We start from the raw sequence: 15592 nt of genomic DNA, 5'->3' as shown, positions 1-15592 counted from the left end.
CAAAATTCTGCCGATGGCACCAGCCGTTAAGCCACTTGTTGATAATGCGGGTTCTCCTGTTCCTTTCTCCATGCCTATTAAGGCATCATCGCTGCCACTGAAGGGACTGAGCAGAATACCACCTGTGCTCCTGCCCCATCAACCAGTAGAACCAGAGCCCTGAAGTTCCTTTTAATTGCCCTGGTGCTCTTCTTTTCAATCTCATCACTGCCAGTCTGGAGTATCAACAATGGGTAATAATCAGAGGGCTGAATCAGACCAGGGAGTCCCCTGGTAATATCCTGTACCCAGGCCCCAGGGAGGCAGCAGACCTCCCTGTGGGATGGGTCCGGTCGACATAGGGGCCCTCGGTTCCCCTCAGAAGGGAGTCACCTACTACAACTACCCTTCTTTTCTTTTTATTGCTAGAGGTAGCGATCCATCTGACTGATGAAGTGTAATTGGGAGGCTCTCTGGGCAGATTATTTTCTTCGATGCCATCTGGCTGACCTTCCTCATCAAGGGCCTCATCCCTGTTCTGAAGGGGCACCTGGGTATGTGATGGGGGTCAGGAGGAATTTTTATTAACTCCCCAAGTAGGGACTCATTTCCACTCTCCTTCATCTCCTAGGTCTCCTCCTTCTGCCTGATGGTAGGAGGCATGGGAGTCCTCTGACCCCTAGTGGGCTTCTCTCAGGGATGGAAGGGTGAAACTCCACCAGTCTATTTCCCTTTCACTTTCCCTAATACTCCTTAGTCTTTCTACTTCCTCCTTAAGCTCAGTCACCAGACAGAGATCGTTCACCTGTTTGCACCGCATGCAGGCATCTTTTCCACCGTCCCCTGGTACTACTGACAGGTTAAAACACTCCTTACTGGAAGTGGTCTGGACAGACGTGTCCTTCTTGGGGGCTTCTGTTGGGGTTGGTACACTTTTACTAGCTATAGCTTTTGATCATTTGGAGACCATTGCTGAAAAAAATCCCAAAACCAACCAACCAAACCCCAACATCATTTAATGGGACTGCTACTGCCACCCTGACTGACAGGGTGTCAGGTTGTATCCTGACTCTGTCAGTTTAAGCCAGTGTTTTCTGCCTTTATTTTAATTTTCCTATTAAATTGTAGTTCTGACTTGGAGTCTCCCACTGGGTTGTTTCCAAACTAGTACATGACCCCACGCTCAAGACCCTAAGGGCCTCATCACCACAAACTTCCCTAATAATCTGAGCTCTTGTTTGAACCTGGCTATGATCTCTGGGTCTGCCTTGCTTGGGTACTGTAGGGCTGGGGTCTGGCTGGCAAGACCTCTTGTCGGCCATTCAGGTGCAGGGAGGTGCTTCCTCCAGCCATTGGAGGTGAGATTAAAAGAAGGGTCTAGGGAGTGTGGCGAACAGGAGCGGGCAAATAGGGGTGTGGCACGGCAGTTTGCTCAGCAGTTCGCGCAGACAAGTCAAGCAGGCAGGGTGGCAGTAGCAGTCCCATTAAATGGTGGCTGCAGTCCTCCTGAAGTGATAGATATGGTTCTGTTGAAGCAGTAATCCTGTAGAAGGGTCTGGTCTTCCTCTGAAGGTTCAGTGGTGGTTATGTAGCTCTTGTCCTCTGAGAACACAGTAGGAAAGGCTGCTGTGGTGTTCCAAACCTCAGATTATATCCTGGTAGGAATGCTTGGTTCCTCCCCCTGGGCGGAGCATCTCACAATGGGATGATGTAATTTTATGAGTCATGCAGTGAGGCTTGATAGCCCATTAGCAGAAGATAGGTCCCCAGAGGGAGTTATCAGGGATGAGTCATGGAAGAGATAAAGAACACTGTCCCACCTGTTTTTAACAGCTTATGAAGATGATGATAGAATACATACTTTTGGTTTCATCTTACATTGTAACCTAAGACAGGTCACCAAGGCATGGGCTATGCAAATGTTAAATGGCAGTTTTAAATCAGTACTTAATCTGTCACTACTCCTTAAAACTACTAATATCAAAGGTAATTTTCCAGCCCATTGTTTTGGGTCTTGTTCTACAGTTTTCTTTAGACTATTTTTGCAAGTCTGAGTCATTATTTCTATCATTCTGGATGATTGTGTGTGGTACGATGTATGCAGTCTTTGTGTAATTCCCAGGTTACTCACTAAGGCTTGAGTTCTTTCACTTGATAAAGTCCCTTCTTTTCTGATCCCTTCTCTGTGGGTGTTCCATACCTACAGATAATTTCTTTAAATGGATGTTTTACCATTACAGAGGCTATGTTCCTTTTAGAGGAAAAAATTTCAACCCATCCTGAAAAGATACATCTGATGTCAAGGTATCATGTTTAACCCAACTGGCAGCTAAGCAACACACAGTTACTCGCTCACTCCCCCCACAGTGGGAGGGGGGAGAGAATTGGAAGGGTAAAAGCGTGAAAACTCATGGGTTGAGATAAAGACAGTTTAATAATTTAAAAAAGGAAGTGAAGAAAAAAGACAGAGAGCTTCTTCCCCCCCCTTCCACCACCACCAAGAAAAACAAATGATGCAAAAGAAAACAACTGATCAATGTCTAGCCAGTCCCTGAGCAACAGCAACCCTCTCCAACCTCCACCCACTTTGTTTTATTGTTGAACGCAGCATCATATGGTATGGAATTTCTATTTGGTCAGTTGGGATCAGCTGTCCTGACTGTGACCCCTTCCAACTTTTTGTGCACCCCTAGCCTCCTCGCTGGTGGGGTGGTGTGAGAAGCAGAAAAGGCTTTCACTCTGTGCAAGCACTGCTCAGCAATAACTAAAACATTGCTGTGTTATCAACACTGTTTTCCTCACAAATTCAAAACCTAGCCCCATATTAGTTCCTATGAAGAAATTTAACTCTATCCCAGTGAAACGTGCACAAGGAGATACTGATATTCTCCTTTAGTTCATGGAAGTTTATCTGTGTAATCCATTTGTAGTATTTGCCAGGTTCCAAGGCTTCTCTGATGCAACAGAGGTGGCATTTTAATTTTATTATTTTGTTTTAGTATCATTACAGTTTGCTTTTGTATCATGCACTTTTAAATTATCTGCTCAATTTTGTGGCCAAATATAAATTCCTTGAACTAGAGTGCCTTATTCTCCCTCATGTAACATATTTTGACAATCTAAGATACTTTACTTTCTTTCAGACAACCCTGGTATCCATGTTTTCTTATTTTTTTACCTGTTTCCTGGTTTAAACTGCACCAATTATTCCAAGTTGACTAATCTATCTAATCCCCAAACTGTTTTCAATACTGTTTTCAGTCTCTCATGCTTTAACATGCTTATATATTTTTCCCACTATCTCTCTGAGCTTGCAAAATTAATCTCTGGTTTTCTTCCAGCACTATTGGTCTTCTGTTGCTTGCTTTCCATCCCCCTTTCTTCCAGTCAAAAGTCTGGTATTTTATTCTATTATTCACATAATCATTGTTGATAGAGATAATGGGTTCCGTTTAAAGGATTGGTGTATTTTAATAACTTCTATAGTAATCTATACTTCTGCTGTTTGATATAATCTTTTGTTGTGGGTTGACCCTGGCCAGCAACTAAGTACCCACAGAGCCACTCACTCTGCCCCCACTCAATAAAGTGGGTGAGAGAATAAGAACAGAAAAGTGAGAAAACTTACAGGTCCAGATAAAGACAGTTTAATAAGTGAAGAAAATAGAAATAAAACAAGTGATGTAAATGCAAATCATTCACCACCTCCCACAAGTAGAATGATGCCCAGCCAGGCTCTAAGCAATAGTCATCTTAGAACACAACCTCTGCCCCCCTCTTCCCCCATCTTCTGCTACCCCAGCTTTATTGCTGAGCATGATGTTCTATTATATGGAATATCCCTTTGGTCAGTTTGGGTCTGCTGCTTTGTCCATGTCCTCTCCCAAACTTTTGCTTATCCCCAGCCTACTCCCTGCGGGAAGGGGGGGGGGGAAAGCCTTGATACCTTGATACTGTGCTAGCACTGTTCAGCAATAGCCAAAACATTGGTTTGGTCACAAATCCAAAACACAGCATCATGCAGGCTGGTATGAAGAAAACTAACTCCATTCCAGCCTAACCCAGTACATCCTTGTTGTAGTGCTAGGTTTAGTTTAGCAAGCTGCCGCTTTCCCTGAGAGCTCAGCGGAGCTGCTTAGGGCAGTGCGACCATTTTTGCCCTCCCATAGTCCATTTCGTACGGCTCCGCAGTTTTGCTCCAGCTAGCTATCAGCTTTACAACACAGTGATGGCGAAGGAGGCAAGAAGGGTCTCTCCATGAGGGTTTTAGAGGATCTTTAACCTTACATCTTGTCCCAGCGATCCCCAGAGGCAGAGAGACCCCATGATCCGGGCGCAGGGGGGTTTTATCAGATCGCAGGGGTGGTACATGGGCAGAGTTGGGGTACAGGAACCAATAGGGAGGACCCGAGGGAGTGGCCAGGACTAGGGGCAGGGGAAAGTGGGGGGGGGGGGAACAATGTGAAAGGCATTTAATAAATGAATCAGTGGGAAATACAACACCACACATCCTTTCTCCAGTTTTCCTACAATTTATTCTCCCATTCTATTAACAGCAACATATTGGACTGAGATAAACAAAATAGCCCAATCAAAATTTATAAAGAAATAACATTTATTATGTGACCGAAATATCGGTCTCAAAAGCCACGATCGAGAAAAGCAGCCCCGAGCCTGGGATTGGAGCTGGGTGAACACGCATAGATCTGACCTCTATCGCATCAGACCTCCCACGTTCACAAATGTTGCTCCGGGTGGTTCCTTTTTATACAGTTCCTGGGCAGAGTCCGAATTAATTCTATTCTTTTCCTGAAGTTGGACTGCACAAAGCCTTTCCTGGGTCTGATGAATTGTCCATCCTGGATGATGAATGGGCCATCTCTGATGATGAATGGGCCATCTCTGGTTCCTGGAACAGTTATTTTTAGTTCCCAGAATGTCCAATTCCTTATCAGCTGAGATGTAGATATCAGAAGATGGTGATCAAGTCATCATAGTGTTAATGTCTCGGTGATAAGATCCAACCCCACCTGGGGTGGAATCCTCACCTATTGATTACATCTGTGCTGAAAAAACTTCTTGTTCAACTGCTCTAGTGTTGTGAAATTTTCCTCTCAGCCAGGTTCGGGGGGGGGGGGGGTTGAAACTCTGTCTCTGCATGGTTTTATTACATTTCAGTTTTATACATAATAGCACGAATTACATACTTTATTTATAACAGGACTAATATTTTTCCTTGTTCATATCTAGCATTTTTGTCAATGAACCATACCTTTAGTTTATTACTAGGTTCCTTTAAAGGACATGCGCATCAATATCTATCTTTTCTTTCCTGAGTGTAGCGGGTTGGGTTTGTAACCGGGGGGAAACACAAATTTAGTGTAGTGGTTTGGTCCAAGATACTCATTACTGTTTATCTTCTGTGAGATAAGAATTAGGAGAAACGCAAAGCAGGCACCAACTTTGCAAGAATATAAAGAAGTTTATTAACAGACCTAAAAGAAGAAAAAAAATTATACCACACCTTCAGAACTCTCCTCCTCCCCCCACCTTCCTCCCTTCTCCCACTGACAACGTAAAAAGACAACCCTTAAGATGTTCAGTCTGTTTACCACTTCCATAATAACCTTGTTCAGTCCATTTAGAAAGAGAAGTCTCTTCTTGCTCGTGCTATGAAAACATTATCACAACGAGACAGCCGCCCACTTCCAAATATTGTTCAGTCCATTTAGGAAGAGGTGTCTCTCTGCTCGCATGCGAGTCCCTTCCCCCGACTTGCAACTTTTCCCACAACTGCTATTGAGGGTCCACTCTTGAAGGTTTTTGGGGTACAATTTTAAGGTTGAGCCGTTCTAAAACAAAAGTTCTCTTCACCCATCTCTGGGAGCTTTTCATCTCTAAGAACAGAGGCCCTTCTCCTTCCCTGGGAGCAAAGGGTCTTCCTCATCTTCATCTTTAGGACTATCTCTGGGAGCATCTCTAGGAACTGAGGTTTTCTCCTTTCCCATTAGGAGCCAAAGTCCTCATCGCTTCTGTCTCTCCCTGTCCAAACTTCTCATGAAATTACAGCTGCGTCAGCATCTGCCTATCTCAGCACAGGTGCTTTTGCTTATGAGTTGAACACTCCACCCCCCATATCTTCATGAAATTACAACAGGATACTCTGATATATCATAGCTTCACAACAGAATTTCAGCTTTAAGCATCTTCTCTTTCTCTTCCCTCAGGTTTTCAGCTCTTCACAGCACTAAAAGGGTTAATCTCACCTCGGCTTTACAGCTGGAATTTTTCTTATCACAGTGGAGAGGGGGGAGAGCCAAGCCGCTCCGTCTGCCCAAAGCAAGGCAGTGGGGGGGGTTCCACAGATGGAATAGGCCCATCGGCTCCAGTATGGCCGTGGCCCGGCCCGGCCTGGCCCGAGCAGGGCCTGGCCGGCCCCTACACGGGGCCCCGCTCGGGCCCCGCAGCCACCTGTCCCAGCACCGGAAACGAGAGAGAGAGAGCTGGGGGGGGTTGTCTATTCTTAAGTGTGGATCACAGAGGCGGTCACAACTTTAAGTGGCTTAGAGAATTGTCCATATTCAAACTGGCCAGCTGATAGGTCCTATCAGGTCATAGAGGAAACTGTAAGAAGAACATCACTTCCGAGATTCAGCTTGCTAACCTATGACACTGAGCAACTGCTCTTTGTTCATAACTAGAATCTACCCCTTGTTCATATCTGGTGGTAGTAACAGTCATACAGTACTCCATCCCCACCACCATCCCCAGTTCATTAATATTAACTTGATAAATTAGTGTGGTGGGTTAACCTTGGCCAGCAGTCAGATACCCATCCATCTGCTCACTCAGCCCCCTTCCTCAACAGGACAGGGGAAGAAAATAGGAAAAAGTAAAGACAGAGATTTCACTTACCAATTACCATCAAGGGCAAAGCAGGCTCAAATTGGGAAAAATTAATATAATATCATTTAATTTAATTTATTACCAATTAAAATAGATTTGGATAGTGAGAAACAAAAACAAACAAAAAAATTAAAACAACACCATTTTGTCGCGGGTTCAGTTTGTAACCGAGCGGAAACACCAATTTAGTGTAGTGGTTTGGCCCAAAATACTCATTACTGTTTATCTTCTGTGAGATAAGAATTAGGAGAAATGCAAGGCAGGCACCAAACTTGAAAGACTATAAAGAAGTTTATTAACAGACCTAAAAGAGGGAAAAAAAAAAAAAAAAATTATACCACCCTCAGAGCTCTCCTCCTCCCCCCACCTTCCTCCCTTCTCCCACTGACAATGTAAAAAGACAACCCTTAAGATGTTCAGTCTATTTACCACTTCCATAATAACCTTGTTCAGTCCATTTAGAAAGAGAAGTCTCTTCTTGCTCGTGCTATGAAAACATTATCACAACGAGACAGCCGCCCACTTCCAAATATTGTTCAGTCCATTTAGGAAGAGGAGTCTCTCTGCCTGCATGTGAGTCCCTTCCCCCGACTTGCAGCTTTTCCCGCAACTGCTATTGAGGGTCCACTCTTGAAGGTTTTTGGGGTACAATTTTAAGGTTGAGCCATTCAGAAACAAAAACAGAGGCCCTTCTCCTTCCCTGGGAGCAAAGGGTCTTCCTCATCTTCATCGTTAGGACTATCTCTGGGAGCATTTCTAGGGACTGAGGTTTTCTCCTCTCCCGTTTGGAGCAAAAGTCCTCATCGCTTCCATCTCTCCCTGTCCAAACTTCTCATGAAATTACAGCTGCGTCAGCATCTGCCTATCTCAGCACAGGTGCTTTTGCTCACAAGTTGAACACTCCACCCCCCATATCTTCATGAAATTACAGTGGGATACTCTGATATATCATAGCTTCACAACAGAATTTCAGCTTTAAGCATCTCCTCTCTCTCTTCCCTCAGGTTTTCAGCTCTTCACAGCAGTAAAAGGGTTAATCTCACCTTGGCCTTGCAGTTTTGCAGCTGGAATGTTGAATTTTTCTTATCGCAGTGGAGAGGAGGGAGAGCCGAGCCGCTCTGGCTACCCACAGCAAGGCAGTGGGGGGGGTTCCACGACTGGAACAGGTCCATTGGCCTCAGGATGGCCGTGGCCCGGCCCGGCCTGGCCCGAGCAGGGCCTGGCCGGGCCCGCTGGCCCCTACACGGGGCCCGCAGCCACCTGTCCCAGCGCTGGAAACGAGAGTTTAGTTCTCCTCCTGTTTTCTTTTTCTCTTAAAGGAATTTTCCCCATACATGTTGCCAGGGGGACAAATTGCTGGGTGCTTAAGAAAAACAAAGGACTTGGCCACAGAGGGAGGGGTGCATCTCTTTCACCTAGGTTTGTGGGCAGTCAGTTCCCGGCATTTGGACGGAGAGAGAGGCTGCTTCTTCAGCTTCCTTCCTTCTACTGGAGAGACCCTGGAATTCCCAAGCCCGCCTTTCCCTGCCCCGCTGGGAGCCAGGCTGCGGCCGCCCTGCTCCCGCTGTTGCTTTGAGCCTTCACTACTCTGTAGCCCCGCTTGCCCTGCCTGCTGAGACCTCCGGGGGTTTTCCACCGCAGCTCCGGAATTTTGATACATCTCGTCTGCCACCCGGGATTTTTGCTCGTCCCTGCTGTTCCAGCCTGCTGTTCCCAAGGGTCCAGCCAGACATCGAGATCGGCTGCCCAGGGGTTTGTGAAACCTTTCTTCTATCCCTCCCTGGGATCCCAGGGCACCAGTGCCACGTGCTCCCCAAACTCGCTCCGGAGCGCCCTCTGCAGCCGCGGGGAAACCATCGCACCTGCCCTGCTCACCAGGAGCCACCAGCGCCCCTGCTGGCTGTGACCGGAACTGCACTCGAGGGGAAAGGGCCTGACAGCCGAGAAGGCTGGCACTGGGTTTGTGATTGCTTTGCTGTTGCTGCCATAGTTATTGTTGTTTGTTTGACTGCTTATACACATATAGATATATAATAGTAAAGAACTGTTATTCCTATTTCCCATATCTTTGCCTGAAAGCCCCCTTGATTTCAAAATTATAATAACTCAGAGGGAAGCGAAGTTGCATCTGCCATTCCAAGGGAGGCTCCTGCCTTCCTTAGCAGACACTTGTCTTTCAAACCAAGACACACCTCCCCCCTCCCACCTTGCCCCAGGCTTAATTTCACTCCTTCATTCCCAACTCTTCTACCCCCCTGAGCAGCACAAGAGGTATGGAGGGGTTACAGTCAGTATATGAGAGTTTCTCTCTGCCAGTCCATCCTCCTCACACTTTTTCCCTGCTCCAGATCGGTTCCTCTCCACAGGCTGCAGTCCATCAGGAAAAAATCTCCTCCAATATGGACTCTTCCACAGACTACAGTCCTGTCAGAAAAATCTACTCCATCATGTTTCTTCCACAGTCTGCAATTCCTTCGAGAAATATCCAACTGCTCCAGTGTGGGGTCCTCCACGGGCTGCAGTATGAAACCAGCGTGGTTTCTTTCACAGGGTGGAGGGGAATCTCTGCTTCAGCTCCTGGATCACTTCTTCCCCTTCCTTTTTCTTCTCTGACCTTGGTGTTTGCGCTACTGTTTCTCACTTTTTTACCCTCTCCTCTGCCTGTCTGGCATTTTTGTCCTTTCTTAAATATGTTTTCACATAGGCACTACCAGCTTTGCTGATTGGCTCAGCTTTGGTCAGCAGTGGGTCCTTTTTTGACACGAATGAAATTGGCTGTGCCTGGTACAATGCGGCTCCTAGTCTCTTCTCACAGAGGCCACCCCTGCAGCCTCCTCACTACAAAAACCTTGCCACAGACACCTAATACAATTGGATTACATCTGGACTGTCAAGGGTGAAAGCTTCTAAGACTGTTATAGCCCAGACTGCTGCTAAACAGTCTTTCTTACAGCCAGATAATTTCTGTTCAGCCCTCTTAAGAGGATATGCTTTTTAATTTTGTAATGGTACTGCTCCCATTGAATCAATCAGAGCTTTTAAAAGCAACTTCTTTCAGTTTAGTTAAAACATCAAGTTCCTTGATCCAGTTCCATTCCTGATTCTTTCTCATTAATTTCCATAATGGTGTTACAAATGGAGACGAGAGCTTAGACAAGTCCTGCCTTTGACTCAGATTTCTGGCAGTAACTCTGCTTGAGGTGGCCTGCATCCCAAATGGCTCTTGCTTGCAAGTTCTTAAGAATGGCCGATTAGGTCTATTATTAAATGAATTATTTATTGAATAGACACAAGATTAACACACATAAGACTTTAAACAGACTTACTACACAGGATAAAACAAAAATAACTACTAGTAGATAAAAATACAGTGCATGATAAAAGGTACCTATATTACAGCTAGCGAAGAAATAGTATAGATTAGGAGTCAATGTGACTTAGCACTGAACTGATGGAGTACACACAGAATTCTTTCACTCACTTTCCGGAAAAGTAACCACAAAGATGCATCCAAACTTCAGAAAGAAGTCCTACACGTTTCCAGGGTGTGTATAGGAAACTTCTGACTTCATGAAAGTTTGTGCAGCTTTTATAGTTTGTAAAGTGAAGCGTCTGTCAGTCATAAATTCTAGCAGCTTATCTCCCTACATCCTGTTCTCAAGGCAAACTGTTTATTGTCAACTGGGAGTTCCACCTCTGGCACCAGAGAGAGATAACTCACTAGCCAGAGACAACTCACTAGTCAGACAAGCTGGCCTGGGTTATCTCATCAATTCATGTGAGGGGGAAAATGCCCGAAACTATCGAACCAGCTGATAGAACAGATAAGCTCTTCTGTGGTAGGGGGAAACATCATGCCACAAATGGTCTCCTGATACCAGCAAAGTTTTCTTTTTCCCCAATTACAATACCTGAGTAGTTTACCTGGTGTTGCCCTAATTGGGCCTTATTTGAATTTACTTTAAATCCTGTTTAGTCTGTTAATCTTAAAACTCAGATACTTGTCTCTTACACTTCTGTAGCTCCAATCACTAGAATTTTATCTGCATAATGTTTATTCTTTTTAAAACCCCTGCAGCGCCTAAATAAAGGTATATCATTTGTCTCTAAATGTGAAATCAAATCTCCAAACTGATTCTTCAGTAAGTCAGATGGCAATGAAACAGATCTATAACTGAAAACCACTTGTTATTTTCTTGTAAATTAGCAATAATATCAGATATGTATGCCACAATAGCAGCCAGTCTCAGGATGAACTTATTTATCTGACAGTAGTCTACCATCACTCTCCAGGACTTTTATCAGCCTTTTTAACAGGCCATAATGGAGAATTATACTGTCAGGCCCTTGAGGGCACTAAGAGGTTTTAATGGTCCTGACCAGTCTTACTCAGGGCCTCCACATTCTCTGCTTGGGAGCCCCAGTTCAGCTCAGTCTTGGGCCTTCAGTCCCTACCTGAGCTATGCCATAGGAGTACTGGACTCCAGCTCAGTCACAGCTGTGCTTTGCCATGGACCTGGGCCTTGACCTGCAACCTGATTTCCTAGTCTGACCTTGGTCTTGCCTCATCACTATGGACCTACTCGGTGATCACTGTCTGACTCTGGTTACTCTCATCAGTCATGCAGATTGACTTCCTGTCTTGATCTTGGACTTGCCTCATCACCATGAACTTCCTGGTCTCTTAGTTGAACCTGTTTATCGTCCCTGGGTCTATACTGCTCACCTTGCTCAGGTACTGTGAAGTCTCTGGCCAGCAAGGCTCCTGCCTTGCTGGCCTCGTTATCGCATTTGGCTCCTCATCCCTCAGGGAGAAAATGTCCCTCACTGCACCCTGACATATGTGTTTATAATTTCTCACAAAACACCTTGTTCTAAACATTCCTTAATGATTTTTCCCAGAGCAAGCCTAGCTTTTTTAGGATATGGATATTGTATAAGGGAGGCAAACTGAGGGTCCCATTGTTTCAACTTGGTAATTTTTTTTTCCACACTGTAGGACTTTTTTCTGCCATTATCCTGGGACCTGTTGTTTCCAGAATTCTTTATCTATTTCAGTTATAGTTTGTACATCTTCTCTCAAATCTTTATACCAGCCTTTCCCTGCTTCCGTTATTCTTTTATATTTCTACAAAATATCACTATAAAAATTAAGATTCCACATTCCATTATCCAGTCAATTCTTAAAATAAGAGGTTCTTTGCTATTATTTGCAACCTCATACTTGATATCAGCAGCTTACTCCCCTGTTATTAGATTCATAATATAATATTTAAGGCCTTTACCTTCCTTTCTGTTGATAGAGACTGCCTTCATATTTTCTTGTTAAATAAATTCTTTAAGACAAGTTTTAGACAAAGCGATTCATGCTCCTGTGTCCAGGAAAACACTGTATTTTTTTCTACTTCATAAAAAATATTGGGGTTGTTCCTCCCCCCAGCATTCTACTGTATTCAGCACACAGGTACCATTCATATGGGTAATCCTGGACCCAAAGCAGACTGCTCTATTGTTGGTTTTCATCAATTTGGGGTAGGGCAGTGAAGCTTGAGCACTGAGGTATACTGCTGCTATTGCTCTTCTTTTCAGCTGTTGTATCACTCTTTTTAGTTTATCCCATGTTTTTTTCCTAATCCATTTTGCCATATTTTTTTCCTGAATCATTTAACACTTTCCACAGCCTTATACAGATTTGGTCCATTTCTTCTGATTTACAAACCTTATTGTCACCATTTCCTGCACATTTCTCTTACCCTTATTTCTCTGCAATCTCTTCTCTGTCCATCTTCATAGTTACTGTAAGTCCCTGTTTTTTTCTTGATCCATGAAAGAATATTTTCCCTTTTCTCTTAAACCTAGTCCCTGATACTTCTTAACACACTGTTATTTCTATCCATTGATTCCAGGTAGGTTCTCCTGCATTTTGCTGTATGGACAGTTGTTGAGAATAGCAGGGGTGCATTTGAGCAGTTTATTCTCATAATTCATCCACTATTCAATGAATATTATTCATCCTTATTTCTACCATGGAAACTGGAACTACTTGTATCCCATCAGGAAAGGGTGGTCAGAACATGATAGATATGTCCTGGCAATGTTTGAGAAACCCCACATTTGTTCATAAAACATTCTCCATCTTCTGGATTAGTGCAACTAACAGAAGCATCCAACAGATGCAGCAGTTTGCACAGTGGTTTCTGGGAACAACTTTTGAGATCATCAGGGCACTCCTAGGAACCCCTTGAGGAACTTCAGGGTGCTTGATGTTGCTGGGAAAGGAGAGTGTGATTCTAGCAAGCTCTAGCAGCAGCTGAGTACTGTCAATTGTTCTTCATCAAAGGCTGTTTTGAGCTTTTGTTCCAGCTGACTTCTAATTAGGAATGGTCAATAACACTTTCAGCAGGTGCTAGGGAGGGGCTTATATAACTGCTGAACCTAGCACTAATAGAGGTACTGAGCAGGCATAACATTTGTTATGGTAGAGTATGCAGAAGTTGTCTAGAAACTCTGCTGAGGGTAGTTTATGTGTTTTCAGCAATAGTAATGATGTACTTTAGGGCATGGTCCTCAGCACTAACTAGAGCAACTATCCCTGGAATATCAGATGTCTTGATTCAGACTGAGCTCCAGAGGAAGATGTATCTCTTCAGGCCTTTGGCTGCAGGGAGTGCCTGGGGCTTCTTGCTAAGGCTGGAGTAGGAGGACATGGTGCCCTTGTTTATTGGTCCTTGGGAGAATTTCACATGTTTTCTTCATGAAGTTCTTCAAGGGGAAATGCCAAGTCCTGCACCTGGGGAAGAACAACCCCATGCACTGATACATTGGGGGCCACCTAGCTTCAAAGCTGCTTGTCAGAAAAGAACCTCTGATCCTGGTGGACACCAGGTTAAACAGGAGCCAGCAATGTGCCCTTGCTGCAAAAAAGGCTAATAGTGTCCTGGGCTGCATCATGCAAACTATTGCCAGCAGATTGAGGGAGGTGATCCTTCCCCTCTACTTAGCATTGGTGAGGCCACAGCTGGAGTCCTGTGTCCACTTCCAGCTTCCTCAGTACAATAGAGACATGGATATACTGGAGAGAGTCCAACAAAGAGCCACGAAGATGATTAAGGGACTAGAGTATCTCTCCTATGAGGAAAAGCTGAGATGGCTAGGACTGTTTAGCCTAGAGAAGAGAAGGCTCGGGGGGGAGCTCATCAATGTATATCAATACCTGAAAGGAGGGTGTAAAGAGAACCAAGCCATGCTCTTTTCAGTGGTGCCCAGTGACAGGACAAGAGTCAATGGGCACAAGCTGAAACACAGGAGGTTCTGTCTGAATGTCAAGAAACACTTCTTTCCTGGGAGGGTGACTGAGCACTGGAAGGGATTGTCTCTCGTTAGAGATATTCAAAAGCCATCTGAACATAGTCCAGGGCAACTGACTTAAGGTGACCGTGCTTGAGATGGTCGGACCAGATGACCTCCAGAAGTGCCTTCCAACCTCAATCATTTAGTGATTCTCAGCATAAACTTTTCCTCTCTTTGGCCTGCTCTTTTCAGGTAACTATTGCTCCATCCACACACATAAGTACTTAAAGAGCCAATTCATACAAACTCCTGCAGAAGAGGCTTTTATGACCATTCTTTATGTTGTATAAACCTGATCTGTAGAACTGTGCACTGCAGGATGTAGATGTTAAAAGTTTTACATAGCTTTAAAAAAGCAATGGGTAAATTCACAGAAGAATTATTGGGTAAGGACTATTAATATAGAGCTCTACATCTATCTTAGGAAATTCCTGAATTGTTTGAGATTGGGAAGCATTCTGGAGACTATTGCTATTTACTTGCCCTGTTCTTATGCCCTTCCCCAATGGTCTCTGATTGGCTCCTGCTGGGAACAAGTTCTATTCTAGATGGCCAGACCTAGTGTTAGGTAGCTACTCTTAGGATGAATAATTACTGAGACAAAAGTTGAATGATTCTTTTGGGAGGAGCTCTGTAGGTCAGGTATCTTGGTAAAATTTTGAAATATAGCTACTCTGATAGTCTCTCTAAACTTTAATTTAGGAAACAGATAAGTTTTATTTATAAAGTATATTAATTCCTTTTGGTTTTGCCCCTTAACCTGTCTGATGATTCTGTCTTGCAGAAAGCACCTCTACTGCTACATTACAGACCCAAAATGGACTTGCTGTAGGAGAACTTTATTATCCTTCTAGACATTTGGGGTTTTTTGCAGAGACTATCATCTGACACCTTAGTGCAGCACTTAACTCTCATGTGACAAACCAGCAGAATAATTTTGGAACACTGTAGTGCTTCTACAGCACTGAATATTTCTAGGGATGTTCTGCATGGATCTTTGGACAAAAAAAAAAATATTTTTTTTGTACAAATGAAATAAATGTAAACTCAACAGGATTCTACAAGCACTGAGTTTACAGATAGTGAAAACACTGCAGAGTTCCATGGAGCTCAGCCTGATTCATCTATTTGTAGTTGCACAAAAATAACTTAAAATGGTGTGGGAGAAAGTTAAAATGTTGCTTTTAACACCAAATTACTACTTTTACTTTTTTTTTCTTTAAACTTTACAACTTGTTTCAGTATATTTTTCTGAGGTGTTCTTGTTTTCTGTAGTATGCCCAATTATGTCAGCTTTAATCAAGCCATTCTATAGAGCATTGAACATAATTAATTATACAGTGACTGATAATATTTA

General features: G+C 44.0%; 1 protein-coding gene across 1 annotated transcript in view; it reads left to right on the top strand.

The window, feature by feature from the left end:
• LOC116437393 (polycomb group RING finger protein 3-like) overlaps positions 1-15067 on the top strand; it is a 96849-nt gene extending 81782 nt beyond the window's left edge. The window contains exon 8 of the mRNA XM_032095059.1: positions 15020-15067. Coding sequence (XP_031950950.1) covers positions 15020-15067 — 48 coding nt within the window. The remainder of the gene's footprint in view (positions 1-15019) is intronic.
• Positions 15068-15592: the final 525 nt, after the last annotated feature.

Source organism: Corvus moneduloides, chromosome W (assembly GCF_009650955.1).
Source record: "Corvus moneduloides isolate bCorMon1 chromosome W, bCorMon1.pri, whole genome shotgun sequence".
NCBI lineage: Eukaryota > Metazoa > Chordata > Aves > Passeriformes > Corvidae > Corvus > Corvus moneduloides.
The sequence above is the reverse complement of the archived record's forward strand: the minus strand, read 5'-3'. Positions and strand labels throughout refer to the sequence as shown.